Here is a 23,050-nt window from a genome sequence, read left to right on the forward strand (position 1 = left end):
CTAATTAATTGCTTGCTTTTAATTCAGAACTCAGAGTTTGTCAGTTTTACCTTAATGCGAGCATTGTGAACGAAAAGTAGGGTGATTTGCTTCTTAAGACTCTGAATCCTAGTAGTAAGATCTTGAAATGAACCCAGGCATTTTGGCTTCTGTAGTAAGCTAAATGGAAGACAGATGTATGAAGCTTCCTCTCTGCATACAGTAGTCTAGTACTGTTTGCCATGCTCTTGAAGCTTAGTTATTGCTTAAATCTGATGTTCAAGTTGTTTAAACAGTGAGGCCAGGTCTACACTACACGTGAAAATCGATTTTAGATACGCAATTCAGCTACGAGAATAGTGTAGCTGAAATCGATTATCTAAAATCGATTTACTCACCCGTCTTCACCGCGCGGGATCGATGTCCGCAGCTCGCCATGTCGAATCCGGAACTCCGTTGGTTTTGGTGGAGTTCCGGAATCGATATAAGCGTGCTCGGGGATCGATATATCGCGTCTAGATGAGACGCGATATATCGATCCCCGAGCAATCGATTTTAACGCGCCGATACGGTGCGTAGTCTAGACGTGGCCTGACAGTCAGTAAGATGATTATTTAGTAATTTTTATGGTAATGCCCAGAGGCCTTCATCAGCATCAGGGTTGCTTGTGCTAGCCACTGTATGAAATCCTACCATACTTACAGCATTTTTATTTTGACTTTTATTACTCCATTAATTGAAAGTAAAAACTTAAGTAGAGTCTGTCTGTGTGTAAATAATAGACACAGATTTTATATGTGAGTAAATCTCTATTTTTAAGTACACTTAAATTATAAATGCTAAATGCTTTTCCCACTCAGAAAAACTGAGCACTTTTTCCCTTTCTTCTGTAAACTCATACTGGTGTGATGTGGGGAGATATTTATCATAAATACAGTGTATGTACCCCAAGGCTAGACAAGCAGGCATTTCTAATTTTGTTACATTCCTAGGACCATAATTGAAAACCCAGAGGCTAATTCCTTATTTTATTTCTAAATTCCTTCTTTGTAGAAAATTAGAAGCTTAAACAAAGGGAGCAAGGCAAATTTAAGGCTGACTTAGATGAATGTTGACCCTTGCTCACGCTTGTTGGACTGGTTGACACAAAAGGCAGTGGGACTGTCTGATCTGACCCATAAAACCTCCCTAGTGTCCTTTTCATGACAAAAATGTGCTTTTCCAACTTTTGTCTTTCAGGATTTAAGTAAAGAGAAAAAAAAAAACACAAAAAACCCTGTATAGTGCAAGTGTAATGTAAATGGTAAAAGGAGGAGGCTGATTTTCAAGATGACTACTGGAAACAGAGCTTAAGCGAAGGGCAAACCACAAGTCAGTGAGGTCTTCCCCTATATGATATCCATATGAATAGTGTGTTCAGGAACAAAAAGGAGGCATAAAGCTGAAAACTGGAACAGAGCTGGAGTATGAAAGTCCTGGTCAACTGAAAGGATAATGTTCGTGGTGGAGGAATACGCAAGGCTGCCAGTGACTTCTGTAGGTGATTAAACACCAGAATGAAGCTCTGGCATTTGATCTCAGAGCCATTTGTTATGAGTGCACTCAAGTGACACAAACATACTTCTGTTACACAATATGGTACAAGAGACAACAAACAATGCTAGAAAATCCTTTTTTTCTTTTCTCTTTGTTGTGAGAGTTTGAAAATGTGTTTTACTATTGTTAATGGCAGGGGTTTTCAACCTTTTTCTTTGTGACCCCCCTCCCCTTTTATTAAACACTCAGGGGCCCAGCAGGGGATGGGGAACAGTTTTACTTCTGTTTGGGTGGGGGCAGGGGCTGCCAGGGCTCGGGCCAGCTCTGCACAGTGGTGTCCAGGGAGAGCGTGCCATCTCCACACTCTGACTCACCTCAGCAGGCCACCCAGCCTGTCTGGGTTGTGGGAGACAGGGCTCAGAAGCAAAAATTGTAACTGAAAAGGGGAGGAGAGACTCAGCTCAAGAAGTTTTTGAAACCACACAGGGTGCAGGCAGAGAGGTAGCTCAAAGTGCAGGATAGATGTTTGTGTGCAGGCGGGAAGGTAGCTCAGTATGCAGGCAGGGGGTAACTCGGTACAGGGAGAGGGTTATCTAGGACTGTTTGCTGGCAGGCGGGTAGATCAGGGTGCAGAGAGGTAGTAGTTAGGGGCTGTGTGCTGGGAGGGGGCCCCCACTGTGGTCGCTGCTCCCTGAGGGCTCTGCTTGTCCTGGGGCCAGGGCCACCACTTGGGCAGCTCTCCTCTTAATGGCTGCATGAGCAGTCAAAAGGGGCTGGGAGCTGAAGCGGAGCTGCAAGCCCAGGCACTAGCAGGAGATGGGGTGGGGGGGGGGGGCGCTGCGGTTGCCCACTCCATGGCACCAGCCAGAGCAGCAGCTGCCTGCACTTCCCAGCTCCCCACCTCCAACCTGGACATGAGGCAGGGCCTTGGGGGCAGAAGGAGAGGAGGAGGTATGTGTGTGGAACTGCTCCGCTATGGGTAAAGCACTGCAGTTTGGGAAGTCAGCTCTCCCCATGTCCCCTGAACTCCACCCTGTGGGCCCAGGGCTTCCGCCCTGCAGGGAGCGTTGAGGCTCCAGGATTCAGCCCTGCAGCTTCCGCTTATGTCCCTGTGTGGGGTGCTGTGGCTCAGGGCTCTGGGTTTCAGCCACAGGGTCCCATGGACCCTTGAAAGGACTGGTTGGGCTGCAGACCCCCGTTTAGAGCCTCTGGTTAACGTCTGCCACTAGCTGTTGAAAGGTCATTTAAATGACCTGAGGGCAAGGCTAACAAGTAAGAAACTAACCGAGGGAATGGTTTGTGTAATAATGGAGTGAGTTATGTGCCAGATTCTGTACTGTCGTTATGCAACCCCATTGACTTTGGGGTTGCACATATATTACTGAGAACATCATTTTGGTTCATAACGTTTGCTTATTTCAGTATCTTTTTGAGAGAATTTTATTGGTCTGTGGCTGAAAATCTTAACTTTGTCATGCACTTCACTGAATGGTAATATGTTATATGGTCAAACATATACAATTTGTCATCTGTGTCATAATGTCAGTCTGTGGTAGTTTCCTTTACAGACAGGTAGAAATCGACATACAATTGATTGGGCATTGTGTATGTTGCTCTAGTTCAGGGGTAGGAAGCTATGGCAGGCGTGCTGAAGGTGGCATGCGAGCTGACTTTTTGGTGGCACTCTCACTGCCCGGGTCCTGGCCTCCGGTCTGGGGGGCTCTGCACGTTAATTTAATTTTAAATTAAGTTTCTTAAACATTTTAAAAACCTTATTTACTTGACATACAACAATAGTTCAGTTATATGTTATAGACTTATAGAAAGAGACCTAAAAACATTAAAATGTATTACTGGCACGCAAGGCCTTACTTAGAGTGAATAAATGAAGACTTGGCACACCACTTCTGAAAGGTTGCCGACCCCTGCTCTAGTTAATAGTACATCAGTCTTTCAGATGTGAAATTCTCTTCCTGGGGATTTATAACTGAATGGTAGACGCAACCTCATTAACTATAATCCCTAATTACTAAAATGCTACTTTCCCATCCGGGCCACACTTTTTTATATTTGATTTATAAAGCTCAGAAAGCACAGGTTCTGAAAGTGAGCAGAATGCTTTGGAAAATCTTAAAGTAAATGTGACTTTTTGTGTTGCAAGAATGCTTAGTTGTTAAATTGATGAGGTCACATGAATTCCTTGATGGATAGGTAGAAAATACCTAAAACAAAGGATTGGAGTGAGAGTGTGCATTTTTGACACTTTGTCAGAGGCTGAAAAAATAAGGGCTTCCTATTTAAAGTAAAATGAAAATCTGCTAGTCCAGTAGCTTGCACTGACAGATGCGTGTGTTGTCCGCACAATCCTTGTCCCAGATACCACAGAGGTGAATGTGGTATAAATGCCTAGATAGTACTTCAGCCCTTGGGTCTGAAAACTGGCCGGGGTGGGGTGGGGTGGGGGAGAAGGGGAAGATAAACTACAGAACAAAGCTTTGCTGGGATAACTCTAATTGTAAACTCCTGGTGAGGTGTCAGAGTGTGCCCATGCGTGCATGGGGTTATGGTGGTGAAGGTCAGATCAGTTCACTGCAAATGCAGTTTCATTTGTTTCTTAATCATTGTTGGTTTACGTGATCATTGAGACTTTTTTATTTTTGCAAACATTATTAATAAACCTGCTTTATTATTTTTCAGTGGTTACCAAATTAACATAAAACTACAAATATTGGTCTAAATTACTTGTGTTGGTTCTCTCAAAGGCTTAGGAATGCAAAAAGTCAGATCATGCCCATGAGAAGATGTGTTCTACATGCATATCGAGGGGGTCTTTGTAGGCGGATGGAGATTAGTGGATGATGCTCAATATTTCAGTCTTCATCTAATCTATCATTTATCTATTTATTTTTGTGTTATTAAGCACAGATGATAGAATTGTCCATCCCAATATTTTGGCACCCCTACAAGGCTTTATGTTCATATTAATCTCCAAAATTAATATGAAATGCTTAAACCCATACAGTCACTATCACTTCCAGCCCCCAAACTTGATTATCTCATGCTAATAAATAACCTCATCCAACCCATATTCTGTCTTCTCAGCAAATGTCTGAAAAATAGATAAGCTTTATCAGTATATCTGGGCCCTGGAGGACCGTAGGGGAAAGGTTTTTGAGTCAAGGGACCCTGGTGAAGAATGCGAGGCTGGCAGTTTCCTCTTCTCTGTAATGTCCTGGGAGTGCCATTTCAAGTGGCCGTATTAACCAGAATTGTGGCAATGTGGCATGGGGAGAGGGATGGTATTTTAAGTTATTAGGTCCCCAAACATTTAAGGCTTTAACGGATCAAAACCAACTCCACTCAGATGTTGATGGGCAGCCAGTGCAGCTTTTGCATCATCAGGGTTCTGTGTCCAATGTGAGACTGTTATGTTTAAAAGGCTGCTATGCTTTGGATGAATTTAATCTTCTGAATAGGCTCAATGTGTAGCTCAAAATAGTGTGGTATTAGTCTGAACTTGTGGTGACAAAGACATGGATAAGTGTAAAAAGTCCGAATCTGAAACGCAAGGTTTCTCTTCCTAGCAGACAGGGGGGATGTGAGTTACATGCATAGGTAAAGGCTCAAAGTGCCCCCACCACTTCCAGAAATACACTGTCACTGGTTGTAACTTGAACACAGTAGATTCCACAATTGCTGTCTTGGAGTCATGACATTGCCCTGTATCCTGGATGCAGGAGGTTTGGTCTGAATCTGAGCAATTTTATCTGCTAAGTAGCTAGCAAGTTCTTCACAGTGAGGCTGGGATTGTTTTGTTTGAAATGCTCTTTCTCAAACACCCCAGGATTGAGGTGGTATTCTTATTTGGGGAATTTTAAAGAATAAATGTTCACTCATTGTCTTTCCCCCTCCCCTCTTTTCTCTCTAGATGAACACAATGATGTACAGAAGAAGACCTTTACAAAATGGATTAATGCTCGCTTTTCCAAGGTAGAAATAATTTTCAAAAATTCCAGTAGGAACGAAATAAATGTCAGCTCTAGGTACCATATTTTGTTTCAGGGTTTTTAGCATTTACTAAATGTACTTGGATCAAAATTTTGAAGAACTGTCTCAAAAACATAGTAAAGTCTATAATGGCAAAATGTTTTTTAAGTAAAATATTGGTAATGTGTGCCCCCCCCGGCAAATAAACACACCGTATCCCCTCAAAAATATTGCAGCACTACACTCTCGTTAGTTTGTGAGAGACATTTTATATTCAACAGGTGTTAAGAACTACAGTTTTCTGCAGGCAGTGTCTGTTCAGTTCATAGTTGTCCTGCTGGAGTTTACTCTGTATACAATATCTTGAGTGCATTAGAGTGGATTCTAATAACTAGCCTCCACTATGTTGATGCTAAGTCAATTCTGCTCATACACAATAGTCAGTGAACCTTCACTCTGGTCCACAAAGTGCTTCCAGTTTGAGTCTTGGTTATAAACTGGTGGATAACTGTTCATTCATTTTTGCACACTTCTTTGCTTTCACACTAACTTTCCTGTGACTTAAAAGCTATTGAGGACATTGCTTCTTATTGTGGGCTGGGAAAAGAAGTTGTAGCATTGCACAGGGAAGAAAAATAGCTATTTTAAACCTCCCTTTATGCCACTCTGCTGATTACTGAAGATGGAACACAATGGCCATGGGATTATTTCCTACTTAATAGCATGAAGAGAGGAACCCTGGTTAGCCTCAAGTGAAGAACGTATCTTTCTGGGCCAGAAAGGCTACTGAAAATAGAACAGCTAGTGTGGGTGCCTCACTTAATGGAAAGGTACATGCATGTGAAGTCCAATGTTTGAGGACAAGTATGAGGAGACAAATTTAAAAACCTTTGTGACACTGTTATGGGAAGTGATAATATAGACTTCTCAAAGCTATAGCTTGGTCTGGAGAACGCAGAGGTTTGATTACCATCCCCTTGGCTCTCCAACTTACAGTGTATTGTTTAAATGCAAGGTTGGCATGATTTTATTCATTTTGATCTGACGGTTCATTTTGCTGGATAGATGAGATTCTTAGCTTTTAGCCAGGATAGTCTTGGCCAGTGTTTTAGTTTGGGGAGAAGAGTGTATAAGTTGATTATGCCAGACACATCCTTCTCAATGCTGCTTAATGATCAAGGGAAAAATGTTCTGAAAAAGCAAAAACAAACTGAGAGCAACTTGAAGCATGATGTTATTTTTCTCCCTACTTCGGGCCTGTAAATAAATCAGCATGTAAATAGAAAAACTGACAATGTTATTGCATTAGCATATCACAATTCAAGTGAAAGGTCAAGAGTTTTTCTATTTATTCATCTCGATACAATTTTTGTTGTGACATTGGCAAGTGCAACTTAAAGTTTCAAGCAATGAAATTAAGGGCTGTGTGTGTGTATGTATGTATGTATGTATGTATGTATGTATATAAAAATGCACTTCACGCAACACACATTCTACCTGTTGGATTCTCTTTCACGGGAAGTAGAGTCTAATACTATGGCTGGATTTAGAAGGATCTGGGCAATTTCATGACCCATTCATTAATAACACTGAAGTTATGCAAGCTAAGTTAATGGTTAGAAGATTTGTACTCTAGGGCGTAAAGTGATCACTTGTATGATGCACTTCTAATTTTTTTTTTTCATGTTCAGCTCAAGCACTACTTTGCACAGGAAGGGCCCTGGCTTAGGAAGATTAATGCAGTTGGATACAGTGGTGATGAGCATGATAAAAGGTGTAGGTAGAAAGATAATATATATTGATATTAGAAAGCCTAGTTCCTTATAATTTTAAAAACCTAAGGAAATTAAACAGGAATACTTAGTAGTTGAAAGCAGTCTCCTCAATGTGTTTATGAAATCATTTTGGCTGCTTTAAAATATAATTTCTACAAGTCACAGCTGGGTTAACTGGGACACCTCTCATGATAGAGAAATGAAGATGAGAGAAATTGGATAGGTTTATGTAGCTTATTTTCTGTGATACAAGCAATTTCTTAGTTTTATATCCATTTATAAAGAATGTCTAAGTTCAGGCTCTAGGAACTTGAACATTAATTGTACTGTAATTGCCCTTCATTTTTGAATGTATAAATGAGTGGAAAATAATTTATGCTGTACTTGCTGTATAACACAATTTAATGTACAGAGAAACAGAAAATATTATATCTCCGTTTCATAGCCTCTATAATTTCATGCACTTTAAAAATTGCTTGAACTTTAATTAAACCAATTGGATATAATCTAAGAATCTTCTGTACAGTATAGAACAATGTCGTTCTTGTGTCTCATCAGTCACTCTAAGAATTCCATTGGCAGTTTAATAACACCCCAATTGCACACAAACTTTTTGGAAGTAACTTGCCTTTTTATAAAAAATTAAGTGTTAAAGAAGGCAGTTAATTTACTTTGCTAAGCCTCAACCTATTGAAAGCTGTAGTATGCTCAGCTTCATCTGACTTCAGCAAGTCTATGAAGCTGGCACCATAGGAAGATCATCCAACTAATTTAAAAAATCTATATACTTTTTAAAATTGTACACTTACAGGTACTGTAAGAAAAATACTCCACCATATTAGTATGTACCCAATATAAAAGCTAAATATGCAAACAATTATAAATTGCAAAAATGCTGGAAAGCTGCAAACCAACACAACTAAGCCAGAGGAATTTGCCCCTTAATATTCACTTTCTATTGTGTTGTCCAATCTACTGTTAAGAGACAGGTTATAGGACTTCTGCCACTTTCCTAAAGAGACTGTTCCACAAAATAATGTCACTAATTGTCAGGAAGGTTTACAGTGAATATCTGGAAAATGTTTATTTTTTAATTGCATACTGCTACTCAGAGTTATACTTGTGTGAAAATGTTTATTCTTGAAATGTGCTCTTCAAACAATTGTTACCTCCTATCCTGTCCTTCCCCCTTCTGTCTGTCACCTCTAATTTAATCTATACTTATAATTAACACATGAAAAAACTACATTAAAAGAACATTATTAGGATTGCAAAGTCAAGCACTCCGAAATTAGGAAGTGCCAGAATTAAGATTACCTATACCACATTAATTCCCCCTTCCCCGTATGTATGCATTATGATACAGTCTTTAATTACATGATCACATACTGTTTTTTCCACAGGATCCCTGCCTCATGCAGTATGCAAAATGAATGAAGCTCAGTTAATGAGCAGCTATCGAATATTTTGTTCCGTGTGTGGCCCCAGTTGTTTTCTGCACCCTGTGCAAACCCTGCTCTGAAGACTGAATTATTAATTTCCTTATGGACTTTTCTCTGGCATTCATTAGAGTCTGAGTGCTTCACACATGTTAATTAATTTATTTTCACTATACCCCTGTGAGATTGTGTGTGTGTTTTTCCTCCTGCTGATGATAGCTCATCTCAATTGATTGGACTCTTCCAGTTGGTATGCTTACTTCCACCTTTTTATGTTCTCTGTATGTATAAATATCTCCTGTTTGTGTGTTCCAGTCTATGCATCCGAAGAAGTGAGCTGTAGCCCGTGAAAGGTTATGCTGAAATAACCTTTTAATCTCTAAGGTGCCACAAGTACTCCTGTTCTCTCTGTGTGTTAATATTATCCCCATTTCGTAGATGGGGAAACAGACTTGGATCTTAGGTCAAAAATTTGGGGTTCCCAACTTGAGACATGTAGGACCTGATTTTTCATAGTACTTATAGCACTTTATACGTTCAAAGCCCATCTCCCATAGATTTCAATTGCAGTAGTGACTGCTCAACACTCATGGTTTGGAGCCCCCTGTTTTGCATGCTCTCAGTTTCCCCTGCAGCTCGCTGCTCCCCCTGTCTCATGTGGTCCCCCTTCTCTCTGCTGGTGACCTGCTTGTTACTTGATTCTCCCTTACCTCTTTGCCGTTTGCTATATACTTCCTCTGCCCTGCTTGGTCTTTCCTGCTTTTTTGCTGTTTGTTTGCTTACCTCCCCTGTCCTGCCTGGTACCCTCTTTGCTTTCTCTTTGCCTGCCTCCCCTGGCCCTGCTGAGCCAACCTTGTTGTTTGTTTACCTGCCTTCCTTAGCTTGCCCAAGCCACAGCTTTTGTTGTTTGTCCCATACCCAGATCCCTTCTGCTTACTGTTTTTTGTCTTCTGCCCTGCCTAGCCCTGTTTGTCCCATGCACTTGCGCACTTTCTGCACTTTCATTTCATCCTCCCTTCACTGCTGCCCCTCTCCTGAAGGAGCTGGTGCTCCCCCACACACTGCCTATTGTGCCCCTCGCCCTCCTTCCTTTGTTTTGTTAACCCTTCCTGTTTTTGTTTGCCTTCCCACCTCCCGCATCCTACACAGCCTAGTGGGGAGGAGCGATCAGCCTCTATTTTCCCTACCCTCACGTTTCCCTTTATTTCTTCTCTCCACTGGGTGGCTGTTCCCATCATCTGACTTTGAAGGTGGACTCTGAGCAGGCCGTGTGCGAGTTGTCCTCTCTAGCAGCTTTGCATTGGGTGGGGTGGGGGCTGAGGAAGGGGACCCCTGACCTTTGTTGTTGCCCCTTCTTGGCTATCCCAGGGTGAATAAAAATCAACGATTTTAAATAAAAATTGGATTTTTTATTTAAATAGGATTTTTTTATTTAAATGCTTTTTTACCTCAAAAAGCATTTTATCAAAACGATCGATCTAAAGATATCTTTGAGTTTTAATTTAGATACATTTTAGCTATCTCATCATGGAATAGGGATTATAAATACTAATTCTATAGTATGAGATGATATATCCATGTAATGTTTAAGAAACGTTATGTAAATTAGTTCCAATAGTTCATGGATTAGGGACCCAATCTTATAGGGTTCTACAGGCTTCAGTATAGATTTAGGTAAATCTTTCTGTTTGCCCAATGGGGCTCAGTGCTAGTCTAGAAGATACCATCAGAGACGCTTAGTTTTGCAGTTCTCAAACTGGATTTGTTTCCAGAGAGAACATGCTTGTTAACAGCAAAAATGTTTTAAAATAAATAATATAGAGAGGTGAGAAATAACAGACCTCAACCCTATTGTCCCTCTGCAAATTTGTGTGCACAGAGTCAGTCCCTTACCTGTCTCTCTCTAAAAGTGCATAGTTTCAAAAAGTTCAATGAATAGAAGATTGTTGGGGGCAGAATAGATCTGGACAAGAAGTCTGGAGCTAAATGTGAGAAGGAAGGGACGGGCAGTAGAAACAAAAGTGAAACTGTTTGAGCAGCATATTCCAGAATGCACTTTTGTGTAGAAATCCATGATTAAATTGAGTTGTCTTGACTAGTGATTTAAATCAAATCCACAGTGCTTTCTTCCCTATCTGCCCCTGTGGCAACCAGCACTAGCACCACTGCTGATACCATCAGCACTGCTGCTGGGCAGTGGCAGCAGCAGGCAGAAGAGGGACAGTACTGCCAAAACTCCCATTGCCATCAAGGGAGCTCCCATTGCTGACAGAAAGGGCTAGGACAGGAAAAAGGGCAAGAACCCCGTCCAGAAGACTCCTTCCGTGGCGGCACCCACTACTGCCACAGCCCTGCCATTGGTTGCAGCTCCCTGTCTCCCCTGTCACCTACCAGCTCTAGGGCCATTGGCTACTCAACGTGCAGGTGGCTGTTCCACCTGCCATCCCAATACCATCTGCTGTGGTCTCCGCACCCGCTTCTGCTGCCACCGCTGCCTCCTCCCCACCCTGACCAGGAGGCATGGCTTCTCTTCTGCCGGCAAGTCCCCATTCACTTACTGGCAGTGGTGCGTGGGTAGCTTGGAAGTCCTTCCTGGTTCCCAGCTAGGATGCCCTGTTGGCTCCACTTTTCATCAGGGAAAGACGCAGTGCTCCCCGTGCTGGGCTTTGGGGCATGTCTGGAGGGATGCTGGCCTCACCTCTGCTGCCGATCCTACCTGCTCAGTTCACCCTCCTCCACCAGCTGACAGTCTCGCTTGGGTGCCGGGGATGGTCCCATCCTCGCATCCAGCTGAGTGAACAGATCCTGCTGCTAAGCCATTAGGGAGTGTCTGTGGAAGAGGAGGCTGCTGTGACATCTGGGGCCTATCTCTGGAGAAGAACAACCCTATCTCTGTTGCCCATCTTCACTCCCCTTACCCCCCAGTCCCGATCCCATTGCCCCGTGGACCCAACCCCAGTGGCTAGCCCTCCATCAACACCACAGAGGACTGTGTACCGGTTACTGGGGGAAAGCACCGGTAACCGAAGGGAAAGCCTGCGCAAATCCTGGGCGCAGCATCTCTCTCTCCTTGAACTAGGCCTCTTGTAAAAGTAATCTAGGAGGACAACCACTAGGGCTGCTTCTGCACCCCCTGAGAAAGTTCAGTGGGTGAAGCTGGCTGAGCAGCCTCTGGCAGCAGTGGGGGTTGGTGCTGTCCCCCTCAGAGTCCCTTACTCAGGAGGCCTGAGAGGGAATCCTTCACCCCTTTTCTGCTATCTGTCTCCTCTGCTGGTGCCAAGATGGAATGCTGATGGGGAGGAAACCCCTTATGGCGGTGAGGGCCTCTGAGCGACCTTGCAAAAGATCAAGGCCCTGGGTTGAACCCTGTAGGTGGGGAAGGGGGATGGATTTTCACATGCATAGCAAAAGGCACATCCCCAGATGCAAAGGTCGTCATCTTGACAAATTTCAGTTTCCTGCTCCAAAGCATTGGGGTGTTAAGCTTCTAAAAGAGAATGTTTCCAAAATTGTTTAACATGGATGACACACATTTTCCTTAGTCGTCTTCTCAGAAATAGTCAACCTGAGACAGACACCTGTCATGGAAGAATTTAGCTGAAATGGTCAAAGTTTGGCTAAGTTATAAGTAAGTGAAACCCCATGTTCTTACAATCGGCAGTGGCGGGCAGCTGTAATAGATGGTGCTATCAGCCCATGCCTATAATAACGGTATCAACTATTATTTTTATATATTTGTATTAATGCCCAGTTGTTTTAAACACTGAAAAAACAACATACACAAATCAGTCCCTCTCCTAAAGAGCTGTTTATATGCTAAAGCACTTTGCTGAATTGGGGTTATTAGAGAGGGACTGTTTAGATCCCAGTTTTGTGAGATTATTCCCTTGTGTCTTAAAATGCACCTTAAAATCACACTGGCCTTTTACATTTTTTCTGCCACACTTATCAGACGTTAATTTTGTTTTGAGATTGAAAAGTCACGTGAAATCTTCTTTCTGCAGTCACTTCTAGGTCTCTTTCAGCATTACTGCTTTGTGGTTTTCTCCCTTCCAATCTAAGGTTTGTTTTACCACACAACAAACCCTGGTCCCTTTACCTTTTTGATATTTTGCCAAATGCACTGCAGCATCTTGGCAAGTCTGATAAATCTGTGTAATTATGTTGCCTGGGGCTGCTGTTGTCTACAGTTTCATGTGATTTCGGGATTCTCCAGGCCAAAGACATTGCAAAAGGGATTATGTGTGTCTGATTCAGGGAGATCATGGAATGTGCAGTGTATGCATCAGGCAAAAATAGAGATCATAATTATCTGTTAAGTCATGTTGTCTGTCCAAGGAAATATCATCCAAGATATCTGTAGTACTTTCTCCAGTTTAATTTTTGAGTGGCTCAAGTTAAGAAGCTTCTTTCATTTCCTTTGTAAAATAGTCTATAACGTAATTATTGTTACTATTGCAGTAGGAAACATATTTTTCAAAATTCAGTCTAGATTTTCCTTTGCTAAATTGCATTCCATTTACCCTGAAAGATGTAACCTGGCTCAGCAAGATAGCTAGAGCCTGGCAGATTGGTGGAATATCAGCATCAATTTGGGGACAGAACATTTCATGTATTGGCATAAACTGTATTTATCTATCTAAACTGATCTAAACCTTTGAAAACATTTGGGTTCAGTTTTTGTGTCTGTTCTTATTTCTTCTGCTATTTTTACCTACTTCTTAACAGAGCTCAGAATAGTGCTCTAATATGATTTTTTTGTAAAGTAATCCTGATATGCAAACATATCCTAATTTTTAATTTTAATATGTTGTATGATATAGTCTGAAGCTAAATGGCATTTGGCATAAAAGTAATAAGAATCAATTAGTTTGCCTCTAAGGAGCTAAAATGAAATAGTCTGCCCATTCAGTATGTTTTAATATGTTTTAATATGTTTAATTTTGAACTGAAATATTTTCACTTAGTTAAGGAAAAAAATCAAGAGAATAGAGATTCAAAATGTAGATGTTAGGTGTAGGGAGGAGGGGTTTAGATTTATTAGGAACTAGGGAAACTTTTGGGAAAGGCGAGCCTATACAGGAAGCATGGGCTAACCTAAACTGAAATGGAACCAGATTGTTGACAGCTTAGTTTAAAAACAGGTCTACAACCTTTTTAACGTTAGGAGCCAGGGGAAAGCTGACAGGTCGGAGGAGCACATGGTTCGGACATCCCTTGGGGAGGATCTATTAATAGAGAATCTCTATATATCCTAGTGAGAATGAGAAGATGGAAAATGATAAAATACAGGCAGGGTCTGATCAGAAAAACTCAAATAAAGAATCCCATTCAATCGTATAATGGCAGACAGCTAAAAGGAGACAAGTTTTTAAAGTGCTTATATACCAATGCTAGAAGTCCAAATAAATGAACTAGAGTGCCTCGTATTAAATGAGGACTTTGATATAACAGGCATCACAGAAACTTGGTGGAATGAGGATAATCAATGGGATATATTTTGTACCCTGGTAGTACTGTATCGAAAGGATAGGAACAGGTCATGTTGGTGGGGGAGTGGCACTATATGTGAAAGAAAGCGTAGAATCAAATAAAGTAAAAATAGTTAATGAAGCAAACTGTACCATAGAATCTCTGTGGATAGAAATTCCATGCTCTAATAATAAGAATATAGTGGTAGGGATATATTACCAACCACCTGACCAGGATGGTGATAGTGACTGTGAAATGCTCAGGGAGATTAGAGATGCTATTAAAATAAAAAACTCAATAATAATTTGGGCGTTCAATTGTCCCCATATTGACCGAGTACGTCACGTCAGAATGAGATGCAGAGATATTTAAGGTGTCAAATAACTGACTTTTTTTCTTGGAGCAGCTGGTCCTGGAACCCACAAGAGGAGAGGCAATTCTTGATCTAGTCCTAAGTGGAGCACAGGGTCTGGCCCAAGAGGTGGATATAGCTGGACTGCTTGGTAATAGTGACCATAATATAATTAAATTCAATATCCCCGTGGCAGGAAAAACACCACAGCGACCCAGCGCTGTAGCATTTAATTTCAGAAAGGGCATCTACACAAAAATGAGGATGTTAAACAAACAGAAATTAAAGGGTACAATACCAAGAGTGAAATTTCCGCAAGTTGTGTGGAAACTTTTTAAAGGCGGCATAATAGAGGTGCAACTTAAATGCATACCCCAAATTAAAAAACATAGAAAACCGAAAAAGAGCTAATGTGGCTAAACAACAAAGTAAAAGAAGCAGTGAGAGTCAAAAAGGCATCCTTTAAAAAGTGGAAGTTAAATCCTAGTGAGGAAAATAGAATGGAGTATAGACAAACAGAATTAGGAAGGCCAAAAAAGAATTTGAGGAACAATTAGCCAGAGACTCAAAAAGTAATAGCAAAAAAAAAAAAAAAAATTAAGTACATCAGAAGCAGGAAGCCTGCTAAACAACCACTGGGGCCACTGGACAATCGAGGTGCTAGAGGAGCACTCAAGGACAATAAGGCCACTGTGGAGAAACTAAATGAATTCTTTGCATTGGTCTTCGCAGCTGAGAATGTGAGGGAGATTCCCAAGCCTAAGCCATTCTTTTTAGGTGACAGATCTGAGGAACTGTCCCAGATTGAGGTGTTGTTAGAGGAGGTTTTGAAACAAATTGATAAACTAAACAGTAATAAGTCGCCAGGTCCAGATGGTATTCACTTGAGTTCTGAAGGAACTCAAATGTGAAATTGCAGAACTACTAACTGTAATCTGTAACCTATCATTTAAGTCAGCTTCTGTACCAGATGACTGGAGGTTAGCTAATGCGATGCCAATTTTTAAAAAGGGCTCCAGAGGTGATCATGCCAATTACAGGCCTGTAAGCCTGACTTCAGTACTGGGCAAACTGGTTGAAACTATAATAAACAATGTTGTCAGACACACAGAGGAACATAATTTGTTGAGGAAGAGTCAGCATGGCTTTAGTAAAGGGAAATCATGCCTCTCCGATTTACTAGAATTCTTTGAGGGGGTCAACAAGCATGTGGACCAAGGGGATCCCGTGGAGATAGTGTACTTACATTTTCAGAAAGCCTTTGACAAGGTCCCTCACCACAGGCTCTTACACAGTGTAAGCTGCCATGGAAGAGGGAAGGTGCTCTCATGGATTGGTAACTGGTTAAAAGATGGGAAACAGAGGGTAGTTTTCAGAATGGAGAGAGGTAAATAGTGGTGTCCCCCAGGGGTCTGTTTTGGGACCAGTCTTATTCAACATATTCATAAATGATCTGGAAAAAGGGGTAAATAGGGAAGCGGCAAAATTTGCAGATGTTACAAAATTACTAAAGATAGTTAAGACCCAGGCAGACTGCAAAGAGCTACAAAAGAATCTCTCAAAACTGTGTGACAGGGCAACAAAATGGCAGATGGAATTCTGTGTTGATAAATGCAAAGTATGCATATTAGAAAGCATAATCCCAACTATACATATAAAATGTCTAAAATAGCTGTTACTAATCAAGAAAGAGATCTTGGAGTCATTGTGGATAGTTCTCTGAAAACATCCACTCAGTGTGCAGCAGTAGTCAAAAAAGCAAACAGAATGCTAATAATAGGACAGAAAATACCATATTGCCTCTATATAAATTCATGGCACACCCACATCTGAATACTGTGTGCAGATGTGTCGCCCGTCTTAAAGAAATATTGGAATGGGAAAAGGTTTGGAAAAGGGCAGCAAAAATTATTAGGGGTATGGAATGGCTTCTGTATGAGGAGAGATTGGTAAGACTGGGACTTTTCAGCTTGGAAAACAGACAGCTAAGGTGAGATATGACAGAGGTCTATAAAATCATGACTGGTGTAGAGAAAGTAGATAAGGAAGTGTTGTTTACTACTTCTCATAATACAAGAACTAGGGGTCACCATGTGAAATTAATAGGCAGCATGTTTAAAACAAATAAAAGGAAGTATTTCTTCACACAACACACAGTCAATCTGTGGAACTCCTTTCCCGAGGATGTTGTGAAGGCCAAGACCATAAAAAAGAACTAGGTAAATTCATGGAGGATAGGTCCATCAATGGCTATTAGCCAGGATGGGCAGGAATGGTGTCCCTAGTCTCTGTTTGCCAGAAGCTGGGGATGAGCGACGGAGGATGGATCGGTTGATGATTACCTGTTCTATTCATTCCCTCTGGAGAACCTGGTACTGGCCACTGTAGGAAGGCAGGATACTGGGCTAGATGGACCTTTGGTCTGACCCAGTAGGGCTGTTCTTATGTACTCTTTAAAAATCTAGTTCAAGAGGGTGAAGAGAGGAAGGATCTTTGTCTGTAGCATACATGCAAGAACCCAGGCAAGAAAAATGATCAAGAATTAATAAGGTATCTTTTCTACTTTTAGTGGGACCAGGTTCAGTAAATTTTCAGGTGTCCAGATAAATCACTGATTTTTCTGATGCAACGTTTGTCTTACCTGCTTGTTAGGTTTGAGGTTTGCTTTCATATTTTGTTTGCTTTTTTCCTCTTTTCAACATTACTGTCAATAGTGTTTCTAGTGTTCTGTGAGTACAGTGGTGGTATCTTTAATCTTTTATGAGCGGTGATTGCTATTGTATTCCACTCAGTTATGCATGTGCAACATGCATCCAGAGATGGGGAATTTGAAAAGTATCTGTTGGTCCACACATGTGCCCTGGCTCACCTTGTGCCTTTGTCTAAGGGGATGAAGGGCAGGGTTGACTGACTACCTCTCCAGTTCCTTGTCACTGCTGCATAGTTTGAGTTGGAACCTTTAGTGTCCACAGCTTTGGTTTCGCTCTGCAAAATAAGAATGATCTAGTTTGTAAATAGTTTTAGCAGTTTTAATACTTTTAAAAGTTCAGTGTTCTCAAAACCGCATGCTTCAGCAGAGAAACGAAGACTCCATTCCGTCAATGTTCAACAGGCCTTCTTGGCCTTTACCTGCAGAGAACAAAACCAGTTAAAATCCCTGAGATTATTCATCACTGTAGCGGAAAGAGTGAGAGGGCACATCATCTCTACCCAGAGAATCTCCAAATGGATCTCAGGCTTCATTCTACTCTATCGGCGATCGAACTTTCCCTCCGCTCTATCCCTCAATGGGGTAAGAGCTCATTCCACCAGAGCGCAAGCAACAATTATGGCATCTCTTCAGGAGGTGCCCCTCCTGGAAATCTGTAAAGCAGCCACATGGCACTTGGTTTGTATGTTTCCAAGACACTATGCCCTGGTGCAGGACTCTTCTGCTGATGCCTTCTTTGTGATGGTGATACTCCACTCAGCCGTACCATCTATATCGGGGTGGCTAAACTGACCCTCTGAGCTGCATACGATAATTTTCAGCAGTTTGACAGCTGGACGCGTCAACCAGATCTGGGGGCTTTGACCCACTCCTGCTGAAGCCCTAAGCCTGGGCAGCTGCTTCTTACAGGGCAGAAGCCCCAAGACCCTCTTCTCTGCAGGGCAGAAGCCCCTACCCTGATATTCTGCTTCAGGGCAGAAGCCCTGAGCTCCCCCAACCTCAGTCTTGTAAATGAAGAATGGAGTAGCGATGTAGGGGGCTCTGCGAGCTACATTTTAATTGTAAGAGTTGTATGTGGCTTACAAGCCGCAGTTTGGCCACCCCGATCTATATCCTCACACCCTCTTCCTACTTAGGTACTGCTTGTCAGTGGAATACCTTAGGGAAGATCACTCGAAGAAGAAGGGGAGGTAACGGGAGGTTCTCCAAAATGTGTGATCCTTATCTGTATTCCACTACCTGCCTTCTTCCCCTTCCGCTTTGGATCCTACCTGATTTATGGTACAGAAGGAACTGTGGAGAGGTAGTTGGTCTGCCCTGCCCTTTATTCCTTCGGACTGAGGCATGAGGTAAGCCAGTGTGCACACGTGGACCATCTGATGCTACTTTCAACTTCCCCAGCGCCAGATGCATGCGTAACCCTCAGTGAAATACAAATAGGGATCACACATCTTGTAGAACCTCCAATTACAGGTAAGTAACCTCCCTAGTTCAGTTCTACAAATAGTTTAACCTATATCTGTCATCTATATCTTGTTTAATTAAACTTTGCACTGTTCCTCAACGATGAATCTTCTTGCTTTTCTCTTCACCTGTCTTCTGGAGACTTAGTTGGTTATTTGATTGTTTTCATTTTTTAAAAAGCATCAGCATTAATGTTTAATTCTATTAGTTGATATTTGGTAAGAAGACCAGAAGATTTTGGCTGCTGGCAATGAGTTGCCAGTTCCACAAAGGACTTAAGTATATTTAACAGGGGACTTAAGCATGGGCTTATGTCCTTTTAAAGAGAATAAGACTTAAGCATATGCATAAATGAATCACATGCATACATACTTTGCTAAATTGGGGCCTGAAGAATGTATTCTGTTTTTGTTTATGTATGTTGGGCCCTATTGTTCTGTGTGTGTGTGTGTGTGTGTGTGTGTGTATGTATATTTGGAGGACTAATAGAAAGGAGAAAAGTTCTTTTTCATATGTTAAAAATATTTCTGTAAATTAAAGTTGTGACCTAAATTTAGAAATTGGGAAGCTGCAACAGATTTTATTTGTTGACACAGTAGTTTAAGTTGTTCAATGACCTTTTCACTTTCTGAACTGTTTCCCATGTCAAGTTCCCATGTACTGGACTCATGATTTGGCATTGGGCATGATCAAGTTACCTTTGCTTTTTATTTGGTGCCTGTATTATTGAGGAGTGCAACTAAATGGGAAAAACATCATGAACTTTTCAAAAGAATTTATGCTAAAGTTAAAACAAAATAAATAGTTTGTGTTCTAGTTACTTAAATGAACTACATTGATCTTTCCCTCTGATTTAACCTCCACGCCTCCAAGACTAGAGTTGACACATGGCCATAATTTTACGGGAATGTCCCAATTTTGACTTAACTACTTAGCATCTTATAGGGTGCTCAAACTTGACAATAATTGCAGGTTAAAAAATCCCCAACCTTTTCACAATGTAACTTAGGATATCTGGGAAAATGACTAAATGACTGGTCTTCATGAGGCTGTGGATGACCTAATGCTTATTATAGTTCTTGCCAGCACTGCTTTAAACAGTGGAACTTGTTCTGAGTCTCCCCCACGTAGCTAGTGGAGAACTATACCTTTGCTTTACCAGCACATATCATTTCCCTGGTGCCCCCTAAGGTGCATCAGTGTGAAGCTGACAGGGATCATGACTTTCATTCTGTTGCTGCTATTCTTGCGAATGTTTCTGTAAGCACAGGATTTTAATAGAGGCTGGATTTCTGCAGGCCTCCTTACCCCCCATGCTGACACGCTTACTAAAATAGTTTTATTATAAGCTATCCTCAATTCATTAAATGAGAAAAGCATGTTCTCTGCTACAAGTAATTCTGCTAAAATTCAATATATTAAAATGGCACTACTTATTCAATATATTAAAATGGCTTTTGTTTACAGATTTTTATGATTCTGGGTTGACTTTGTTTTTAAACTAACATACATTACAAGTAAAACACAGAGTGCAAACAGTTGAGGTTGTAAAAAGAGAATAAATTGCACAGTGCCTGTAACATAAAATAAACTAAGCAAGAACCAAGAAAAAGCAAATCTCTTAATGAGAATTCATGAACCTTGTTATTTCATCATAACTGAATTTGAAATATTTCTCTATTAGTAATAAATGGAAACTGAAGGATGTTTAATTGCAAAATACAACAAATGTCACTTGTTCTAATAAAACTGCACAGATTTGCAAGCTAGCAGCAGAAGCTTATGGTTGTAAGTAGATTATCTGAGAGCTGTTAGTATAAGATGACTTAACTTTCAGTGGGCCAGATCTTATTTTATATCATATAAATTTCAGGGATGAGGAACACTTAGCATAGTTCCACACTGATCTAATGGTGCAGTACCCTCCTTTAGAAAATTCAACCCATTTGCACGACAAGTAGTCCTAGATACACCGAAGGAAATTTGATTCACTATTTGACACTGACCCACATCCGCTCTGGCTGGTGAATGATGGCCAAGAGCATCTGGCCTTGCTGCTCACAGAGAGAGAAGGCTTCTTTCAAAGACTGATGCCTACTTCCCTGTTTTTAGAGAGGGAACAGTCTCACTGGTATGCATGAAATTAATGCTTGAGGTAACTGACCTTGCAATTGCTGACTTGTGTCCAGTCACTCAGTTCTAAGAAGGTAATTGAGAAACTTGTTAAAAGTTGTCTCAGGCTACATGTGTTCTCAGCTAACCTGGTTATATGTCATATGGCTCAAAACAATATGAGTGGTGCTTCTGTATATGATTAACTGCCAAACTTCCATCCTTGTTCTGCTCTATTTCTCTGCAGCACTTAACGCTGGTTACTATGAAGTTCTGCTCAGAAACCTGGCAGGAGTAAACACAGCATGGTGGTTCTGTTCCTTATTGATGAATAGTACCCAGGGTGTTTGTGGTAGGCAGCAGCACCTTTGCTTGTGGAACTCTTCTCTGTAGAGTTCTGCAAAGCTTCATTCTTTCCTTGCATTCTTCAACATCTATCTCTAAACCAGCTATGCACGTTTTGAAATGCAGGAAAGAAATAGCTGGGTATCTCTTATTATTGTTGCAGCACCTGGATGAAAAGTAGATGCCTAATCTGAGGCAAGATGGCAATGATGCTTATGCATAAAAGGAAACACTTTTGTTTTTTAAAGATTAGCCAATAAAACATCACCACCTTCAAGAGAGCGTGTCTGAACCACCATTCTTCAAGTGGTTTGTAGCCTAGAAAAAAATCTTGCTGAATTTTAGATACCCAGAGAGCAACAGCACCCTAAATGACTTCGTTTTCCAAGAGACTTTGGCCTATCTTGTCAGAGGTAAAATGATAAGTGACGTATGCATTTATGACCTCCAGGTTTGAGGTGTTATACCTTAAAATGCAGCTAGTGACTGTAAAGCAAACTCCACCTGATGAAGCATGCAGCCTGCAACTTGTCTGCTGAACAGCACATTTCATTCAGAACACATCCTTCCAGTGCTTCCGTCACTTCACTGGCTGCCTGAGTGTCCGATCAAGTTTAGAAACCGTAGGGTGAAATTCTGGGGAGAGCTACAAGGAGGTACAGCATCAAACTTGCAGCCTGAGGGAGTGGGATTAAGGTGGCATTGATATGAAATTATAGTACAGTTAAGATAGAAAAAATCCATTCTTGTTCGTTAAAGTAGGGATAAAAGAAATATCTAGGTTGTTTTGTTTGGTCTCAGATCTAGAGCACAGTAAATGTTTTAAGATGTTCCACTGCAGTAGTGATGAACCTGATAGCAATATCTGATGGGACAGATGTAATCAATGAGACTTCTCACTAGGCCAGGGGTTCTCAAACTGGGGATCGTGACCCCTCGGAGGGGTCACGAGCTGTCAGCCTTCACCCTAAATCCCACTTTGCCTCCAGCACTTACAATGGTGTTAAATATGTAAAAAGGTGTTTTAATTTATAAGGAGGGGTCGCACTCCAAGGCCTCCCATGTGAAAGGGGTCACCGTAAAAAAGTTTGAGAACCACTGCACTAGGCCATATTCCACACTGGTTTTGTCTTTTATTTCAGTCAACAGAGAGAACCTGAATGGTTGAGAGATGTAACATGGGAAGAGGAAATGTCTGTTAAATGTTTTCAGCACACAGTGGGCCTAAATTTTCATATTTCATTAGTGTTTTTGGTTGCCTCAATTTTTGGATGCTTAAACTGACACCTTAAAGAAGCCAGGTTTTCAGAATTGCTGAGTGCTTGCACTTTAAAAATCAGGCTTCTTTAGGTGTCTCAAGTTGGACACCCAACATTGAAAATTTAGTCCTATATGAGTAATATTTTTCTCGCTCCCGTGCACCTGCACTGGTCCTTCACTATTTTTTGCTGTTTTGATAGTGTCTGCTGTTTAAAAGGACATTATTGGTTTAAAATGATATGCATTTACTTGTTGTTATATGTTACATAATGAGAGATCAGAGGAAAAATCTTTATTTTTTTCTGTTCGTGACTTTGTCCCTCTAACAGCACTCTTGTGTACAGTCAACTTAATCTTTCCCCTTGTACAGCCATTCTGTTAGTTTTCATTGTGTATGTGTGTTTCACTCAGCATAAGGAGAGAAAGAAAAAGAATAAAAATGTGTTCTGTAAAGCCACAACCATTGTCAGGAGAATTTGGGGCCAATGTAATTAGGGTGACTAGACTGGAACAGTAAAATATCAGGACACATTAGGGCTCTGTCAGCTCTGCTCCTGCTCTCCTGGGGCCCCCTTGCCCTAACATCCTACCTCAGCGCCCCCCCCCCCCCCCCCCCCGC

General features: G+C 41.3%; 1 protein-coding gene across 1 annotated transcript in view; it reads left to right on the forward strand.

Annotated features, from left to right (window-relative positions):
* Nucleotides 1-23,050, forward strand: part of UTRN (utrophin) — a 615,035-nt gene that overhangs the window by 86,024 nt on the left and 505,961 nt on the right. The window contains 1 exon segment of the mRNA XM_075064018.1: nt 5,444-5,505. Within this exon segment, the coding sequence (XP_074920119.1) occupies nt 5,444-5,505 (62 nt within the window).

Source organism: Chelonoidis abingdonii, chromosome 3, assembly GCF_003597395.2.
Source record: "Chelonoidis abingdonii isolate Lonesome George chromosome 3, CheloAbing_2.0, whole genome shotgun sequence".
NCBI classification, from domain to species: Eukaryota; Metazoa; Chordata; order Testudines; family Testudinidae; genus Chelonoidis; species Chelonoidis abingdonii.